This window comes from Mobula birostris, chromosome 1 (genome assembly GCF_030028105.1).
Source record: "Mobula birostris isolate sMobBir1 chromosome 1, sMobBir1.hap1, whole genome shotgun sequence".
Lineage (NCBI taxonomy): Eukaryota > Metazoa > Chordata > Chondrichthyes > Myliobatiformes > Myliobatidae > Mobula > Mobula birostris.
The window spans coordinates 70,127,698-70,148,300 of NC_092370.1; the positions used below are offsets into that span (position 1 = coordinate 70,127,698).

The 20,603-nt window shown below is 43.6% G+C and overlaps 2 protein-coding genes across 2 annotated transcripts in view; one reads left to right on the top strand and one right to left on the bottom strand.

The window, feature by feature from the left end:
• The window catches only part of pip4p2 (phosphatidylinositol-4,5-bisphosphate 4-phosphatase 2), an 87,467-nt gene that overhangs the window by 60,549 nt on the left and 6,315 nt on the right, over nt 1-20,603 (bottom strand). The gene's annotated exons all lie outside the window — the stretch shown is intronic.
• otud6b (OTU deubiquitinase 6B) overlaps nt 4,806-20,603 on the top strand; it is a 32,682-nt gene continuing 16,884 nt past the window's right edge. The window contains exons 1-4 of the mRNA XM_072256816.1: nt 4,806-4,952; nt 8,037-8,185; nt 9,931-10,029; nt 10,947-11,259. Of these exons, the coding sequence (XP_072112917.1) occupies nt 4,883-4,952; nt 8,037-8,185; nt 9,931-10,029; nt 10,947-11,259 (631 nt within the window). The 5' untranslated portion in view covers nt 4,806-4,882. The remainder of the gene's footprint in view (nt 4,953-8,036; nt 8,186-9,930; nt 10,030-10,946; nt 11,260-20,603) is intronic.

A 20,603-nucleotide genomic window follows, 5' to 3' on the forward strand; every position in this document is an offset into this window, starting at 1 on the left:
GTAAGGTGGGCAGTGTTATGGAACTGAACTTCAAAGCACATGTTTATACGGGGTGTCAAATGTCCATTTATCCACTGCTTTCTGATTTCTTTCTGGTTATCTCATTGTGTTTGCTGATGAAACACCAACCTTCTGAGCCAATGTAGAATTTGATGCTTCTCTAAGCAACACTATAAACTACTAGTTGACACAAGAGTTGGGATTTTGGTTAGTAACATGCATCTCTGTGGATGTAGGTCTGGATAACGGCTTCAGCACATGAATGAAGGCACTTATCTGAAGCTCAGATGAGGTTGCTCTAGCAAACAAAATGAAAGAAAATCCTGAGGGCTTCTACAGATATATTAATAGCAAAATGATAGTAAGGGACAAAATTGCTCCTCTGAAAGATCAGAATGGTAATCTATGCATGGAGCTGAAAGAGATGGAGATCTTGAATGGATTTTTTGAATCTGTATTTACTCGGGAGACGGATACAGAGTCTTGTGAGGCAATGCAGCAGCAAAATTATGGACCCCATACAGATGACAGTGGAGGAGGTGTTTACTGTCCTAAGAGAAATTGGGACAGATAATTCCACAGGGCCTGACAATGTGTTTCCCTTGGACCCCTGTGGGAGGCAAGTGCAGAAATTGCGGGGGCCCTTGCAGTGATATTTAAAACATCCATAGCTACGGATGTGAGGTGCTGGAGGTTTGGAGGATAGTTAATGTTGTTCCGTTGTTTAAGAAATGCTCTAAGAACAAGCCAGGAAATTATAGGCCACTGAAACTGACATCGGTAGTGGGAAAGTTATTGGAAGGTACTTGAAGGGACCTGATATATAAGTATTTGGATAGACAGGGACTGATTAGGGATAACGCAGCTTTGAGCAGATCCATAATTCAAAGTATATCTTTTGATGTTAAGCTCCCAGCTATGGCCTTCTTTTAGCCACGACTCAGGGCATTTTGTTAAAAGGAACAATAGTATGGACTATTGTGAAATAGGGAGGAGACTCAAACGTCCGAGATGCAGAGGGACTTAGGAGTCGTTATGCAAGACTCTCAGAAGGTTAATTTCAAGTCTGTGGTAAAGAAGGCAAATGCAATTTTGTCATTTCTTTCAAGGGGAATAGAATATATTAGCAAGGAAACATATAAATCTACAGCACATTACTGGCCCTTCGGCCCACAATGCTGTATGACCATTTAACCAACGCTAGAAGCTGCCTAGAATTTTCCTACTGCATAGCCCTCTATTTTTCTAAGCTCCATGCACCTATTTAAGTGTCCCTTAAAATACCCTATTGTATCCGCCTCTACCAACTTCGCTGGCAGTACATTTCACACACCCACCACTTCCTGTGTGAAAAACCTCTGACATCCCCTTGTACCTGCTTTCAAGCACCTTAGAATTGTGCCCCGCAACACACATCAAAGTTGCTGGTGAACGCAGCAGGCCAGGCAGCATCTCTAGGAAGAGGTACAGTCGACGTTTCGGGCCAAAACCCTTCATCAGGACTAACTGAAAGAAGAGCTAGTAAGAGATTTGAAAGTGGGAGGGGGAGATCCAAAATGATAGGAGAAGACAGGAGGGGTAGGGATGGAGCTATGAGCTGGACAGTTGATTGGCAAAAGGGATATGAGAGGATCATGGAACAGGATGCCTAGGGAGAATGAAAAGGGGGAGGCGGGGAAAACCCAGAGGATGCGCAAGGGGTATAGTGAACAGAGGGAGAAAAAGGAGAGAGAGAAAAAGAATGTGTGTATATAAATAAATCACGGATGGGGTATGGGGGGGAGGTGGGTTACAATTACAGAGGAAGTGCAGTGCAGGCAGACAAGAAGTGCAGGGCCATGATGAGGAGGTTTTGAGGACATGAATCCATCTTAATATACTATGGGACTGTATAATAGTCTTATAACAGTGTGATAGAAGCTGTCCCTGACCCTGATGGCCCTCGTGTTAGCCATTTTAGCCCTAGGGAAAAAGCCTTTGTTATCCACACGATCAATGTCTCTCATCATCTTATACACCTCTATCAGTCACCTCTCATCCTCCGTCGCTCCAAGGTGCAAAGGCCAAGTTCACTCAACCTGTTCTCATAAGGCATGCTCTTCAATCCAGGCAACATCCTTATTAATCTCCTCTGCACTCTCCATAGTATCCATATCCTTCCTGTAATGAGGTGATCAGAACTGAACACAGTACTCCAAGTGGGGTCTAACTAAGGTCTTGTATAGCTGTAACATTACCTCACGGCTCTTGAATTCAATCCCACGGTTGATGAAGGCCAAGACACCATATGCCTTCTTAACACTGTCAACCTGCGCAGCAGCTTTGACTACCCTATTGATATGGACCCCAAGAGCTCGCTGATCCTCCACACTGCCAAGAGTCTTATCACAATATTATATTCTGTCTTCAAATTTGACTTACTGAAACGAACCACTTCACACTTATCTGGGTTGAACTCCATTTGCCACTTCTCAGCCCAGTTCTCCATCCTACCGATGTCCCGCTGTAACCTCTGATAACCCTCCAGACTATCCATAACACCCCCAACTTTTGTGTCATTAGCAAACTTAGTAACCTACCCTTCTACTTCTTCATCCAGGTCATTTATAAAATTCACAAAAAGGATGGGTCCCAGAACAGATTCCTGTGGAAAACCACTGGTCACTGTCCTTCTTGCAGAATACAAACCATCCACAACCACCCTTTGCCTTCTGTGGTCAAGCTAATTCTGGATCCATAAAGCAAGGTCTCCTTGGATCCCATGCCTCATTACTTTCTGAATGAGCCTCACATGGGGAACCTTTTCAAATACCTGCTGAAATCCATATACACAACATCCATTGCTTTACCTTCATGAATGTGTTTTGTTACATCCTCAAAGAATTCAATCAGGTTCGTAAGGCATAACCTGCCCTTGTCAAAGCCATGCTGACTATCCCTAAGCAAGAAGATAATATTGAGCCTTTATAAGACACTAGACAGGCTGAACTTGGAGTCAATAGTTTTAGGCCTCATAACTCAGAAAGGGTGTGTTGTCATTGGAGATAGTCCAGAGGAGATTCATAAGGATGATTCTGGGAATGAAGGGGTTAATATATGAAGAACGCTTGGTTGCTTTGGGCCAGTTCTCACTGGAATTTAGAAGACTAAAGGGGGGAAGGGAGAATCTCATTGAAACCTACTGATTGTTGAAAGGATTAGATAAGGTAGATGTGAAGAGGTTGTTTCCTATGGTGGGGTATCCAGAACTAGAAGGCACAGCCTCAAAATTGAGAGGCAAACTTTTAGAACGGAGATTAGGAGGATTTTATTTTTAGCCAAACAGTAGTGAATCTGTGGAACACTCTGCCACAGTCTGCAGTGGAGGCCAAGTCCTTGGGTATATTTAAAGTGGAAGTTGATAGTTTCCTGAATGGTCAGGGCATCAAAGGTTATAGCAAGAAGGTAGGTGTATGGGGTTGAATGGGATCCGGGATCAGCCATGATGGAATGGTGGAGCAGACTCAATGGACTGAATAGCCTAATTCTGCTGCTATGTCTTATTGTGATGAGCAGGTAAGGAGATAAGGTGAGAGTGCAAAATGGGAATGGTGAAAGAGGGTGGGCATTTCCTGAAGCTTGAGAAATCGATGTTCATGCCATCAGGTTGGAGGCTACCCAGATGGAATATAAGGTGTTGTTTACACAAGATGCTGGTTTTAATATCACTGACATATATCATGAAATATGTTGTTAATAAAAAAAAAGCTATAGATTACAAATTAAATTGAATTAGTGGTGTGAAAAGAGAACAAAAAATAGTGAGGTGCATGGGTTCGTTGTCGATTCAGAAATCTCACAGCTACCATGACTTTCTTTCCTCGAACATTTCCATGGCCCGAAACGTCAACTGTACTTTTTTCCCCATAAATGCTGCCTGGCCTGCAGAGTTCCTCCAGCATTTTGTGTGTGTTGCTTGGCTTTCCAGCACCTGCAGATTTTCTCATTTGTTGTTACTCTAATAAATTTTGTTACACGTATTTCGATCAGAAGGTGGTTGGATGGACAAAATGTTCTGCTTACTCAATGCCACATTCGAGCCGGCTTGGGCAGAGGTAATCAAGAAACCAATTACATTGACAGAAGAAGTTGCCTGTTATTTTAAAAAAATACATATATTTAAATTTTTTTCCTGAATTAAGTCATCAGTTGTTGAATGTAGAAACCCAGGCGATATTTCTCAGCTGTTTTTTCTTGGGTGGCATGACATTACAACCAGGGTGGGCACAGTAAGACTGCAAAGTGAGTGGCAGGCAAACATTCCCTCAGACAATCTGGCCTAATATTTTACCACACACTTCAATTCAATGAGGTATAATAGCTATACCTCTACAACTAGATATTTAATATAGAGGCCACTTCTTACTTTTATAAAAAATATCGCTGTAATAAACGGTATTCTTGAACCAAATTTACAGTGATATTTTAAGTCATGTAAACTCAGAATGAAAGGTTAATTATGCTTATCGGAATATACGATAAATGCCTACAAGTTGCTTCGTTTAAAAAATTAACTGCTTGTAGTTGCAAGTTGTCAATGTAAGGTCAGCGAGCTGTTGGTCTCGAGAAATGGTACAGCTGGAAGTAATATAAATCTTCCAAATATAAAAATACTGTTCAATTGATCGCATCTGGGTTTAACTACCTAAGAATACTCAATTAATATTTTATATTTGGTGTGCGGTCCTGCATTTCACGTAGTGACAAGGGGCAGTATTGTGTGATGCACATCACACCATGTGGTACAGCTTTAATTTTTTGGGGGACAGGGTTGAAAGGGCAAACGTGAGAGGTGGTGCTGCCGCTCTGTTCGTAGGCCGCAGAGAAGTGTGCTGCTAACGCCATGGAGGAAATAGAAACGGAGGAGAACAAGCTTTTAAAAAGACACCGCAAAGAAAAGAAGGAATTGCAGGGTACGCGAAATCCAGCTGACGAAGGCGAGGGCTGAGGGCCGGGGGTCAGTGTGCTCTGCGGAGCCTGCGCTTTCCAGCAGCGAGGTCGCGGGCACCGTGCTGCCTGCTTGCAGGGAGCAAGGCCTCCTGCTGGAACTCTGATTCCAACTCGATGGATCTTCTCCCTCCCGCCAGATTCTCTTCCCCTTCCGACTGGCTCCTCTTACCCCCCCCCCCCCCACCACCACCACCACCACCACCGGCTCCCCCGTGGCTCCTCTCCTCGCCCTCTCCCCCCACCCCCACCCCACTCTCCTCTCCGACTGGCTCCTCTTACCCCCCCCCCCACCACCACCACCACCTCCCCCGTGGCTCCTCTCCTCGCCCTCTCCCCCACCCCCACCCCACTCTCCTCTCCGACTGGCTCCACTTACCCCCCCCCCCCACCACCACCACCACCGGCTCCCCCGTGGCTCCTCTCCTCGCCCTCTCCCCCACCCCACTCTCCTCTCCCACTGGCTCCACTTACCCCCCCCACCACCACCACCGGCTCCCCCGTGGCTCCTCTCCTCGCCCTCTCCCCCACCCCACTCTCCTCTCCCACTGGCTCCACTTACCCCCCCCACCACCACCACCGGCTCCCCCGTGGCTCCTCTCCTCGCCCTCTCCCCCACCCCCACCCCACTCTCCTCTCCGACTGGCTCCACTTACCCCCCCCCCCACCACCACCACCACCGGCTCCCCCGTGGCTCCTCTCCTCGCCCTCTCCCCCACCCCCACCCCCACCCCACTCTCCTCTCCGACTGGCTCCACTTACCCCCCCACCCACCACCACCACCACCGGCTCCCCCGTGGCTCCTCTCCTCGCCCTCTCCCCCACCCCACTCTCCTCTCCCACTGGCTCCACTTACCCCCCCACCACCACCACCGGCTCCCCCGTGGCTCCTCTCCTCGCCCTCTCCCCCACCCCCACCCCACTCTCCTCTCCGACTGGCTCCACTTACCCCCCCCCCCACCACCACCACCACCGGCTCCCCCGTGGCTCCTCTCCTCGCCCTCTCCCCCACCCCCACCCCACTCTCCTCTCCGACTGGCTCCACTTACCCCCCCCCCCCACCACCACCACCACCGGCTCCCCCGTGGCTCCTCTCCTCGCCCTCTCCCCCACCCCCACCCCCACCCCACTCTCCTCTCCGACTGGCTCCACTTACCCCCCCACCCACCACCACCACCACCGGCTCCCCCGTGGCTCCTCTCCTCGCCCTCTCCCCCACCCCACTCTCCTCTCCCACTGGCTCCACTTACCCCCCCACCACCACCACCGGCTCCCCCGTGGCTCCTCTCCTCGCCCTCTCCCCCACCCCCACCCCACTCTCCTCTCCGACTGGCTCCACTTACCCCCCCACCCACCACCACCACCACCGGCTCCCCCGTGGCTCCTCTCCTCGCCCTCTCCCCCACCCCACTCTCCTCTCCCACTGGCTCCACTTACCCCCCCACCACCACCACCGGCTCCCCCGTGGCTCCTCTCCTCGCCCTCTCCCCCACCCCCACCCCACTCTCCTCTCCGACTGGCTCCACTTACCCCCCCCCCCCACCACCACCACCACCGGCTCCCCCGTGGCTCCTCTCCTCGCCCTCTCCCCCACCCCACTCTCCTCTCCGACTGGCTCCACTTACCCCCCCCCCCCACCACCACCACCACCACCACCGGCTCCCCCCCCCACCACCACCGGCTCCCCCGTGGCTCCTCTCCTCGCCCTCTCCCCCACCCCACTCTCCTCTCCCACTGGCTCCACTTACCCCCCCACCACCACCACCGGCTCCCCCGTGGCTCCTCTCCTCGCCCTCTCCCCCACCCCCACCCCACTCTCCTCTCCCACTGGCTCCACTTACCCCCCCCCCAACGATCCCAAAAGGTCTTCTTCCCACCCTCCCAATAGCTCCTCTTCCCCCACTCCACCCTCACTGGAAGCTGTCTTCCCCTGCCCCCCATCCCACCCCTCACTACCGCCAGCTCCTCTCCCAACACCTCTTCCCATCCTGCCAGCTTGCACTACTCCTTGCACTAGAAAGTAGTAATTCAACGAATAATAAATTATATTAGTGCATTCAGCTACTTCATTTCAAGTAATCCTAAATTTAAATTAGGCACAGTATTAGTGCTGCTAATATGTTTATTGTGCTTGAAAAGATGTTATAATTTCAATGAGGTTTCCGTTTTCTCCACTGTTGGCATAAAAACGTGATGCCTATCTAGTCCGCAGTTACATGTTGAGAGGATGTTTCATTCAGGGTTGGAGATGTACCCAAGTCTATTGAAAACATCTAGGTTCTTTACATGTGCTACAATTTTCAGTGGGAAATGTCCTTTTGGTGAAATAGAAAGTAGGAAGGCAAGAAAGTACAAATAACTGGTAGATTATATATTGTTCCCCCAAAACCATATTGAGCCTTTGTTTTGATTGCTGTTTGATCTAAAATGGAAATTTAAAAAAATTAATATGTACTGTTTTGTATAAATCACTTTATTGCCAGTGAGAAAGTAAATCAGAACCCTTACTGAACAATGAAAAAAATTGATGTAATGGATTTTATTTTAAAAGCAATATTGCTGTGAATAAAGCAAGAATATTATAACAGTTTCATTTTAAAAAATGTACTTTATAACTTAGGATTTAGATGCAGATTTATCCAGAGACAAAGTAGCTTATTAGGATGATAAGCATAACAGCCAAGGGTAAAATTATTCAAAGATTGGGATAAATTTGTATGCCCTGTCTTTCAATTAGGATTGCATTTCTTATAAATTTGAATAAATCCTGAATAATGCTTCAGTAAGTAATTATAATTATCTCTGCTTGTGGTACTATACTACTTTTGCTGATTTACCTGACATAGTCTGGAAAGTTATGTTACTTAAGGATATTACTGAACAACTCTCAGGGTTTGAACTTAGTCTAATGATTTATCAGCTGAATAGTCAGTTAAATTTACCTCCTTGTAGGCACGTCCACCAATGTATTATTCACTGTATGTAGACATTTTAAAAGGCTTTGCATGTTAAAATGCTAAATATTATTATATCTTCATTTTGAATTGCAGCTAAAATACAGGGAATGAAAAATGCCGTCGCTAAAAATGACAAGAGAAGAAGAAAACAGCTGGTAGAAGAAGTAGCAAAAATTGAGGCCGAGCTGGAACTAAGGCATGAAGAGGAACTAAAGCAATTCTCACTTGATAAGTCTAATGTGGTGAGTAACTGGCATTGTGTTTAGACCTTAAAGAAAAAAAATCGCCCCTTTTCAAATAAAACTATTAAAAGGGATTGAAGTATTGAGGTATTTCAAGTATGTCTCAGTTTGGCTTTAATAAACTGTCATCCGATGCTAGAAAGAGATGTAAAAAATGTTCCTGTCATTTCACCAGTCTTATCACTTTTGCAAATCCCAAAAAAATTGGCAATAAATGCATTTATATCTATCACTTTAGTGTCGATACTTTCTTTGGATGCGGGCTAAACAGTGCTGACCTCAAGCAGTTTTAAAACTGGAATGTTACCATGGAAGCCTGCTGAACAATTGGAGGAACATTGTAACGACTTCAGTGTAATCAGAAAAAAAAAACGATCGTTAAACTTTCACATTTAGAGAGTTGATGATAGAGGATAATTGTGAAGAACAAACTATTTTTGATTAAAATAATTAATGTTGGTCACCAGCCGAGTCATTTTTAAGGTTACTTAAGGTGAAATATAGATTGTTAAATATACTTTGTTTTTACCTTCATCCGAGGGCATGGCTGCTTTTTTTTGTAGCACACCTACTTTGTGTTAAGCCATAAAGCATTTATTGCACCAGTTTCATTTGGTAACATGGCCTTTGAGCTTACAGTTTGGAATTAAATCAATGTAAATGCCCTAAAATTTCTGTTAACTTGATATCTGTAGATGTTTTACATGAGGATCCCTGCAGCATCTGGTGACCTTGTGATCTTGTCTCAGAGGCTGACGTCAGAACATCTTTCAGAGGGTGAACCCTCGCAAGGTGACAAGCCCCAATGATGTACTTGGTAGGGCTCTGAAAACCTGTGCCAACCAAATGGTGGGTGCATTCAAAGACATTTCAATCTCTCATTGCTACAGTTAGAAATTCCCACCTATTGCACAAGTGCAAGTGTACCAGTGTCCATGAAGAGCAGGGTGAGCTGCCTTAACGACTATCATCCAGTAGCACTTACATCTATGGTGATGAAGTACTTTGCGAGGTTGGTTATGGCTGAAATCAACTCCTGCTTAAGCAAGGACCTGGACCCACTGCAATTTGGCAGTGGAAAGGGTAGTTCCTGGGTGTCAGCATCTTTGAGGATCTATCCTGTACCCACCATATCGATGTAGTTGCAAAGAAGGCATAACAACAATTATATTTCATTAGGAGTTTGAGGAGATTTGGTATGTCACCAAAGGCATTCATAAATTTCTACAGATTTACTGTGGAGAGCATTCTAACTGGCTGCATCACTGTTTGATCTGGTGGGGGGGGTGGGTGGCACTGCACAGGATTGAAATAAGCTGCAGAAAGTTGTAAACTCAATCAGCTCCATCGTGGGCACTGGCCTCCCCAGCATCTAGGACATTTGCCAGGACGAATGTCTCAAAAGGGCGGTATCCGTCATTAAGGACACCCTTCACACAGGACACGCCCTCTTCTCATTGCTACCATCAGGGAGTAGGTACAGGAGCCTGAAGGCACACACTCAGTGATTCGGGAATAGTTCTTTTCCTCTGCCATCAGATTTCTGAATGGAGTTTGAATCCATGAACACTACCTCCCTATTTTTTTCTCTTTTTGCACTACTTATTTAATTTTTAAAAATATATACTTGCTATAATTTACAATAATGGTGTTCTCATTACACACTGTTGCTGCATAGCAACAAATTTCATGACATATGCCAATGATATTAAACCTAATTCTGATTCTATTTTATTTCCCTTCAGGTTGACTCTTCCACCAATGGGATTGCAAATTTGGAATTGGAAATAAATAACGAGAAAGAAGTTAAACAACTTCGGCTGTCCAAAGCACAGAAGAGAAGGGTGTGTAGTTTATTTTTAAATGTAGATATACAATTAAAAATTGTGTTTCACCTTTTTTAATGCTTTAAATTATTTGCCTTGTTTATTAATTGAAAAGAAGTTTGAATAATACATCCTGAAAGATGCACTTCCAATGAGACCTGTTATTCCCAACGGAATCCGCAGTGGTCCATTTCATGGCTAAGTCTTTGCTGAGCTGGGCACAGGGAAGATTGACAGACCCTAAAAGACCCATGCTCATGGCAACCACAAATAAACCGTATAAAAAGGCTGACATGGAGGGAAGGGAATGCTTGAGGTGATTTGCCCATAGTGAAGTGGCAGTGATTATTGAGCAGAAATCATGGCTTGATGCTTTGAGGTGCATAAAATTAAAAGGCTACAAGCAATGAAAGAGAAAGGAAAACTGGGTGAGGAAAATATTTTGACAAGTGGAGTACAGATCTGGTAGATCAGTGCATTAGCAACAGAATGGGGATCCTTTAATTTGTGTCTTATGGGGGATTTGGGTGCAATGTGCTGATTGTTTATCGATGATTCTTCAGTAATGGTTATTAATTCTTAAATTTCTATCAATGAATGTGTAAGTCTCCTTGGGAAACTATCTGAGTCCTGAAAAAATGTGAAGCACACCGAGGTATAGTAAATAGCATACAAAAGTGTGCAGTCTGATTTTTCTAATGAGATTGATTTCATGTGGTTAGTTTGATATAAAATTGATATAATTGCAGTTATCTACAATTGTGTATTATAAATGGGCACTAATCTATTCAGTTCACTTTACAATAGATACTTTAATGTTGAATACTTCAGTAGAATACATACTTAAATAGTATCTTCTAAAGTGATTTTGATTGCATATTGTGTTATGAACTTAACTTTCAACTATAAAAATATATTTTCAATGCCGCTACAAGGAGAAGAAAGCTGCTCAGGAGAAAGAAAGAGAAGAGAGAATAGCTGAAGCTGAAGTTGAGAACTTGAAAGGAGCCCGGTATCTTGAAAATCAGAAACTTGCTGAAATTCTTGCTTCAAGGAAATTGCAGATTAAGCAGATCCCATCTGATGGTCACTGCATGTACAAAGCTATTGAAGACCAACTCAGCAACCAGAATAGTCTACTAACACTTGTGGAGCTAAGGTCACTGGCAGCTGAATACATGAGAAGTCATATGGATGATTTCCTACCTTTTCTGACCAACTCTAATACAGGCGATATGTACACACCTGGTAAGTATTTAAATGATGCTTCAGAGGCATACAATTACCAATTCTGTTAAGAATTAAACTTAAGAGTTATAGTTTGTGCTTTTATATGGAAGAAGCCTCATGTCTGAAATGAGTTTGTGCTGCACTAACATTTTTGCTAATGGATGGTGGTGTACTGTTTGCTCTGTTCTCACGTGACCGGTTGAGAAAGTCATGAAATTTCACTGTTTACCTTTACTTCATCTAAAGTCAATCAGAGTAATTTAGAGTGGTGTGATCAGTATCTGACATTAATGCTAATGACGCTCACTTACACTGGCCTGTTCTGCCATTCTGCAAAACAATGGTACTTCTCTGTCTCACATCCTTTTTCATGTTAAATCTTCATAATCTCCTGATAATTTTTGGAGGTAATCAGTCTCTAGATATGTTAAGTCTTTTGTAAAGAAATTTATTCTCTCTTCAGTCTTGGAGTAGGCTGCCTCTTAACTGGATACTATTCTCTCTAGGGAATATAGTCCTACAAAAGTTCCATTGCAGGTAGTGCAGCTATTTCATTGTTTTAGTATCCCAGTTTATTTTTGAATTTTGTTGCGTGTGTGGGGTTTGCATATTTGCTCTATGGTTGTGTGGGTTTCCTCAGGATGTCCAGTTTGTTCCCATGTCTCAGTAATATGCTGGTTGCTAGGTTGGAACATTGAGCAGTGCAGCACAGGAACAGGCCTTATGGCCCATAATGTCTCTGCTAACCATGGCGCCAAATTAATCCCTGTTCATGTCCCTGCCTAAATGTCTCTTAATGGTGCCATCTTATGTTTCCACTACTTCCCAGGGTGGCACATTCCAGCCCATCTATCTGTATGTGTGGTGTGGGAGGATGAACTTGCCTTGCAAATCTCCTTTAAATATTCCTGCCTTCCCCCCCCCCCCCCACTTTATTCTCAAGGTTTTGACATTTCCTCTCTGAGAAAAAGACTCTTGACTATCTATCCAATTTATGCCTGGTATAATTTTATATGGTTCTGTCTGGTCATCTCCTCTCTCTTCTTCCAGCCATCCCCCCACCCCCCCCCCCCGTGTCCAGCAATCGAGAGAGGGCAATCCAAATTTGTCCAACCTCTTCGATAGCTAATGCTCTACAATCCCAGCAACATCCAGGTAAATCTCTTCTGTACTCTTTCAAAAGTATCTACATCCTTTTCGTAAAGTGGCAGCCAGAACTGCATACAGTACTCTAAATGTGGCTTAACCAAAGTTTTATACAGTTGCAACAAGACTTCCTGACTTTTATACTCAGTGCCCTGATGGATAAAGGCAAGTATGCCATTTACCATCTTCACCGTCCTATCTACCTGTATCACCACTTTCAGGGAGCTATAGACTTGTAACCGAAAAACCCTTCATATACTAATGCACCTCAGAGTCCTACCATATCCTGTATACTTTCCTCATTAATGTGATCTCCCAAAATGCAAGTCCTCACGCTTGTCTGGAAAAACACTATCTGCCATTTCTTTGCCCATATTTTCAGCAGTTTTACATTTTGGTGTATACTTTGATAACCTTCCTCAATATGCATGTCTCTTGTGGTGTTTTTGCAACACACACACACACAAAAGTGCTGGAGGAACTCAGCAGGTCAGGCACGATCTATGGAGAGAAATAAATCCTCCATAGCCACAGACAAGGCTGGTGCTGTCATAGTCTGGCAGACTGATCTCTACCCTGCTGAGGCCAGATGGCAGCTCTCAGACACCTGCTTTTGCTTCTTAAATAGGACTCCACTAAAAAGCATCAGGCTATTGCTTCCTGCACTATCATCAACCTCATGGACTCTGGAGATCTTCCATGTACTGTTCCCTACTAAGATCCACAAACTAACTGTCCTAGTAGTCCCATTGATTCCACCTGCTCCTGCTCTGCTGAAATCGCATCTGCATACCTTGACTCCATTTTGTCTCCCTTAGTGCAGTTGCTTCCTACCTGTGTCTGTGATGGTTCAAATGCTCTCTATTACTTCACTCACTTTCAGTTCACTGGCCTGATCAACTTATTTTCATTATGAATGTGCAGTCCCTATACGCTTCCATCTCATTAGGAAGACTCCTCCCAATTTCTCCAAACCAAAATTGTAGCCACAGGCACTTGCATGGACCCCAGCTATGCCTACCTTTTTGTTGGCTTCGTGGAATAGTCCATGTTCCAAGACTACACTGGTAATTTTCCCAACTGTTTCTCCACAACACTAACAAATGCATCAGTGCCGCTTTCTGCACCTATGCTGAGCTTGTCGACTTTATCAACTTTGTCTCCAACTTGCATCCTGCCCTCAGATGTGCTTGGTTCATTTCCGACACTTCTAACCTCCTTCTCAATTGCTCTGTCTCCATTTCCAGAGACAGACTATCTACTTTATACTTCATGGTCACCAAACAATTGATACTAGAATGTACAACCATTACAGCAATATTTGATTCTGCTCTTCCTGCTCCATGGATTACAAATCAATAGTAAATATTAAACATTTAAATTATAAATCATAAATAGAAAATAGAAAAATGGAAAGTAAGGTGGTGCAAAAAAACCGAGAGGCAGGTCCGGGTATTTGGAGGGTACGGCCCAGAACCGGGTCAGGATCTGTTCAGCAGTCTTATCACAGTTGGAAAGAAGCTGTTCCCAAATCTGGCCGTACGAGTCTTCAAGCTCCTGAACCTTCTCCCGGAGGGAAGAGGGACGAAAAGTATGTTGACTAGGTGGGTCGTGTCCTTGATTATCTTGGCAGCACTTCTCCGACAGCGTGCGGTGTAAAGTGAGTCCACGGACGGAAGATTGGTTTGTGTGATGTGCTTCGCCGTGTTCACGACCTTCTGCAGCTTCCGGTCACTGCTCTTCCGGTCTTGGACAGGAGAACTTCCATACCAGGTTATGATGCACCCTAGAAGAATGCTTTCTATGGTGCATCTATAAAAATTTGTGAAGGTTTTAGGGGACAGGCCAAATTTCTTTAGTTTTCTCAGGAAGTAAAGGTGCTGGTGGGCCTTCTTGGCAGTGGACTCTGCTTGGTTGGATCAAGTCAGGTCATTTGTGATATTGACTCCAAGGAACTTAAAGCTTTTGACCTGTTCCACTTGTGCACCACCGATATAAATTGGGTCGTGCGGTGCGCTACCCCTTCTGAAGTCAACAACCAATTCCTTCGCCTTGCTGACATTGAGGGATAGGTTATTGTCTTCGCACCATGCCACCAGGTTCTTAATTTCCTCTCTGTACTCAAACTCATCATTACCCAAGATACTGACATCTTCTAGAAACCCACTGATTCTCAGTTATCCTGACCTTACCTCATCCCACCCTGGCACTTGCAAAAATGCTATTCCCTTTTCTCAGTTCCTCCGTCTTGACTGCATCTGTTCTCAGGATACGGAATTCCATTCTAGAACATCTTTATGGCCTCTGTTTTAAAAACGGTGTTGCCTTTCCTTCACCATCGATGATACCCTTACCTGCATCTCCTCCATCTGCCTCACCCCATCCTCCTGCCATTATAACAAGGCTAGGGTTCCTCTTGTCCTTATCTACCACCCCACAAGCCTCCATATCCAGCACATCATTCTTTGCAACTTCTGCCATCTTCAATAGGATCCTGTCACTAGGCAGAACCTTCCCTTCTCTTCCCCTCCCACACTTCTCCACTCTCCATAGGGATCGTTCTCTTTGTGATTCTTTTGTCCACTCATCCTTCCTTCTGATTTCCTTCCTGGCACTTATCACTGCTCTTGCACCACCTCCCTCACCATCATTTAGGGCCCCAAATTATCCTTCTAGATAAGGCAATGCTTTACCTACAAGTATGTTGGGGTTACCTATTGAATCCAGTGCTCTCATTGCAGCCTTCTCTATATCGATGAGACCCAGTGCAGATTGGAGGATTGACGTACCAAGCACCATTGCTTTGTCCTCTGTTAAAGACATGATCTCATCACAGCCACCCATTTCAATATGACTTCCCATTCCCATACTGACATGTTCACTGTCTCCTCAACTGCCACAATGAGGCCCAACTTGGGTTGGAGGAGCAACACCTCATAGTCCATCTGGAATGTGGCATGAACATTGATTTCTTTCACTACTAATTACTCCCCCTACCCTTTTATCCCCTCCCCCTTCCATTCCCAATTCTGGTTACTCACTCACCCCTTCTCCTCTTCTCCCCTGCCCTCAGGGCCTGCCTATCCCCTCTCTCTGGTTTCCCTCCTCCTTCCCTTGTTCCACAGTCCACTGTCCTTTCCTATTATATTCCTCCTTCAACCCTTTACCTTTCCCAGTTATCACCTCGCAGTTTCTCACATTGTCTTCCCTCCTCCACCCACAACCTTCCTCCTCATCTTGTCTCCTCTATCATCTGCTGTCTTGTACTCCCCTGCCACCTTATTCTGACCTTTGTCCCTTTTTCCAGGCCTGATGAAGCACCTTAGTCCAGAATAGATGCTGCCCTGTTCCTCCAGTATTTTATGTGTTGCTCAAATTTCCATCATCTGCCATCTTTCTTGTGTCTGCAAATTTTGTATTGTGTGCAGACTTACTAATCATTAGTCCTCCGTTACTTTTGTCCAAATTTCATCCAACTCAATCAGATTTATAAAACACAATCTCCCACGCATGAAGTTATTTCTGAACATTGCTAATAAGTTCATTCTTTCCTAGACGTGAGTAGATCCTATCTTTAAGAAAGGTTAAGTAGTAAGTAAATTTTTCCTAGGATTGTAGGTTTAGGGATGTTAATGGTATGTATGTGGAAATAGAGTGTATATTTTGGGGTGGGATTGATGGGATTGCTTTGAGAAATGGCATAGGTGTGGTGGGCTAATTGGCTTCTGTGTCATAAGGACACAGGAAGTAAAGCAATCCAATCTTTCAGTGAAGTTGCTCCTCATTCTTGTATTCCAGTATAGGCCATTTCTTTGTGATATTTCTCCAGTGCAAACTTTTTTTTTCCAGGATAAATATTCTTCCCGGGTGTCACCAGTGAACCTAAACTACACACATGTATTTTCCTTTGAGCAAGGTGTGGGCCCACCAAAGCCCTGTAATTTTCGCAAGGTCATCTTACCCTCTGCTTTCTGTTCCCTTAATGTTAACTATGCATTTAATGAATTGACACAGTAAGATCCCGCTGAACACCACTAGTTCAGCATTTCTCACTTTCTATTCTTTCCTTGAATTTGAATTTTTCATGTTTTTTTTCTACTTAATGTCTCAAGCTGTTCTCATCTCGTTATGGTTTCTCACTGTATGTTGTGTGGTTGGTGAATTAGCAGGCTGACTTAACATTCCATCCTTCCACCTAAACTATCAGATAAATGATGGCCAAGTTCTGAACCCGTTGTATCCCATTAGTCATCTGTCATTCTGGGGGAAAATGTTCCAACTGTTTAGTCCTTGTAATGACCTAATACGGTTACAATAATACATTAATGCCAACTATGGGAGATCCAGTTCTATACTAACATTTTATATGATCAAATGCCTTTGGAAAATCTTGGTTGCTTTTTCTTTACTTTTAAAATTTGAATGTCAGAAGTGTTCACAAAACTTCAAGCTTTGACAGCTGGTTAAGCCCGAATTAACCAGCTGTGAACATAGCTCTCTGGGTAACGATTGATCACGCCCTGAAACTTGTTGGGATTTACAGCCTGTATTATTCCATGTTATGTTTCATATTTCTTGTGCGGCTCAGGGCCTTGTTAATCATTTGGAAAGTCTTTGCTGAGGAAGTTATTATTTGAGAAACTCATTCAAGCAGGTTTAGTGTGAGACATGGGAACTGCAGGCTGGGAGGAAGGTCCTGTTTAATACATCCTTAATAATTCATTCCAGCATCGTTCTACCAATTATTGTTGGTATCTGGTCCGCAGATCACTCTTTTGTTTCCTTTCCTGAAAGGTGAAATTGCTGGTGCTGTCATTGACTTCCTGACTGCCAGATTGTTAAAGATCAAAATATAGATTGAGCAGAGCATTCCGAAATATAGGATTACTTCAACCTTGAGTACTATTCGGCAGCTGCCAAAATATATTCCACCTCTCAGCTGTTGACTCAAGTCATATTGGACCACTCCGTATGCTTTCCATCACTATTTTTATTGTTTTACTTTTAATCTAATGAACTCTGTTGCTTTATTTCTGTCATTGGTCAAATACTTATCCACACTTTTTTTTAATCTCTCTATTTTACTTCTAAAATATTAAAGTCTGTCACAAGCCTTGTGGCCCATCAGGCCAGTGCTTATGCCAGTTTCCATGGCATGAAGCAACTGACAGTATGAGACTCCCCCCCCCCCCCCCCCCCCCGGATAAGGCACCAGTCTATTGTGAGGTTAACCCCCCAGCATTTTTGCCAGTACCCATTCTCAGCTGGGTAGACTGGAGCATTGTGTGGTTAAGTGTCCAAGTGGTTAAGCCGTTGGACTAGCAATCTGAAGGTCATGAGTTCGAGCCCCAGCTGAGGCAGCGTGTTGTGTTCTTGAGCAAAGCACTTAACCACACACTGCTCCAGTCCACCCAGCTGAAGGTGGGTATTGGCAAAAATGCTCGGGGTTAACCTCGCGATAGATTGGCGTCCTATCCGGGGGGGAGTGGGGGTGAGTTTTGTATTCTCAGTCACTTCACGCCACGGAAACTGGCATAAGCACTGGCCTGATGAGCCTATAAGACTCGGGACAGAAGTCCATAAACTTCTAAAAGAGTATCTTTATTAGCTCTGTTTTACATAATCCACAGATTTCTAATGTTGCTCTGTCTGAGCAACTTCCTGTCGCCAAATCTTGGACATCATTTCATGCACACCTATCAACTTACCTAGTTTATTACATTGGATCAGGATCTTTATCTCACAAATTTCTATGACCTTCACCACCGATGTTTAGAAATCCCTTAGTGACTGCCCTGCTTTTTAAACTTAGGCATTCTGTACTTTTATTTTCTTTTAAACCCTTACAATGCTGCATATCTCTAGTGTTTATAATAGAAACACACTCTCTGTTTTGAAACTTTGTTATCCTTCTAAAAGATACTGCCTTTTGTTGCTTCAGGATTATTTTACAGTTTAGTCAGTTGTGTAATCTTTCTGCTTGTGGCTGACGTAAGAGTGAAGAAGCTTTTCACTAAAGGCTAAGGTGAACTTTAATACTGTGTGGATAGACATAATAAAAATGCTGTAAATATTTGGCCAGGTAAACATTGTAGAGAAAGAGACAAAGTAATTACTCCAGATTGTCAGTACTGGGAAAGTTTGAGATGTAACATGTTTTTTTCTGTAAGCACTGAGGCAGGAAAAGGAGGATTGGGAAGGAGAGAATGTAATTTATTCTCTTGTGCTTCACCCACTATTGCAATATTTCCATGCCTCTATATTTGTTTAAAACTAGTCACATCTCCAACTTTTTCCATTGCTTACCTGAAACAACTTTGTTTCTCTTTCTCCACAGAGCCTTCTTGATTCCTATGTATGGGGTTTCTGTTTTCATGATTAAAGGCTTTTAAAGGTAGGCCAAACATGGATGAAAGCTTATTTGGCTTGGACCAGAAACAATAAATAAAGCACATATCTAATATCTCTAATGCACAATATTCACAGCCACATGTGAATGGAAATCATTATCAAAATGGCAATTATGATTGATAATACTGATCAAGATATATATTTACATATTGTGTGCTACCTTGTAATTTTTTTCCATTTTTAATTTTCTGTGTACATACTTAAAATGTTTTTTTTTACATATATTTGAAAAAAAAACTGGTTTTGCACCTTTCCTCAGAATGATGGTGAGGAGCTTGAAAACGAGAATTTCTCAATCATTTCTTCACAATAGTGCATCATTTAAATTTAGTTTCAACATTTCGGCAGTTTAGAATAAATAACACCTCTACCTGAGTTTCATTTGCTTTAACACCTTTTCAGCTTATTTAGAACTTCAGTCTGATTTACAATTAAACTCAGAAGCACATCTCATATTTTTTATTTTTGAAGGATGTATTGGATGTGTGTTGCTCTGTGAAGATTTTGAGGAATATTTATTCACTTGTAACTTTTCGTAGCAATACAAAGAAGCGTGGAAATAAGTTGAGAATATACAGGTTAAAATGGTAAAATTAAATACCAAATTAAGTTTAATTGTCATTCAAGCCATGCTTGGATACAGCCAAATGAGACAGTGTTCCTCTGCGGCCAATGTGCAAAAACATACACGCACATTCAAAATAGCAAGAAGGGGAAAAGCAAAGAACATTATCGCATAAGAAAACACATCTTTAGTCCAAGTCCCACAAATGGATGGTTCCGGGCAACTAGACTGTAATTGCACCGATACAACACTCTGGAGGGCAGCACTGACGGGAGATGCCACTGGCAACTGAGCCCAGGCACCATGTGACAACGCGAGCCCCCGGCTTGAGGCCTGGTCCTCACTACAACTCGCCACCAAACAAGGGAAGCAGATCTGCGGTGATCAATGTCCAAAAGGGTCTTGCGATCACAAAAGAAACATCCAAGACAGTCACTCGCGGTTTCACTACATGCCGCCTTCGCACCTACTCAAAGGCATCAACTCCGGTGCCTTCGAGTAGTAGGCAGCAGCATGGTCTGCACCCAGGTCAGCTCTTCCAAACCCAATCCAACTCTTCCTGTGTCCTGATGGGTGCAATCTTTCGACTGCCCGACTCGCCTTCTCTGAACCTCTGGCTGGCTAGTCTGAACAATGAGCAGCTCACTGTGTGGTAGACCTGCTGTACATGTAATTATTGCAGCCAAGAATAGTCTTACTATATTTAAAAACACATTTAACGAAGAAAAAAGCACGTTCGGTTGGTCCCTGAGAGGCTGCTACGTGTATACGCACTGCCATCTTACCAAAAGGATGTAAGTTCTAGACTAATGAACATCAAGATGTGTTCTAGATTAAATGAATTGTGCTGTGCTAAACTATTTGATCTTTGAATTTCTCTTGTAAAATGTGAAGGAGATCCATATATAATGGATGGTTATGGGGAGAGTTTGGATCATGTAGAGTGAGTCTAATACATAGAAGCTGAACGAAGTATATTACATAAATGTTTTGCATTTATTTCTAACACCATCACCAGCAATTTACCAAAACTAAAGTCAGTCTTAATCGGAAAAGGAACAAATGAAGTTTTGTTCTACATATACAGCTGTCAGCAATTCATTGCTGTTTAATTAGTTGCAAATGAAAATACAGTTGGCCCTCCTTATTGGCAGAGGATTGGTTCCAGGACTCCTCACGGATACCAGAAAACGCGGATGCTCAAGTCCCTTATTTAACCTGTCCAGTGCAGTGGTCTTTA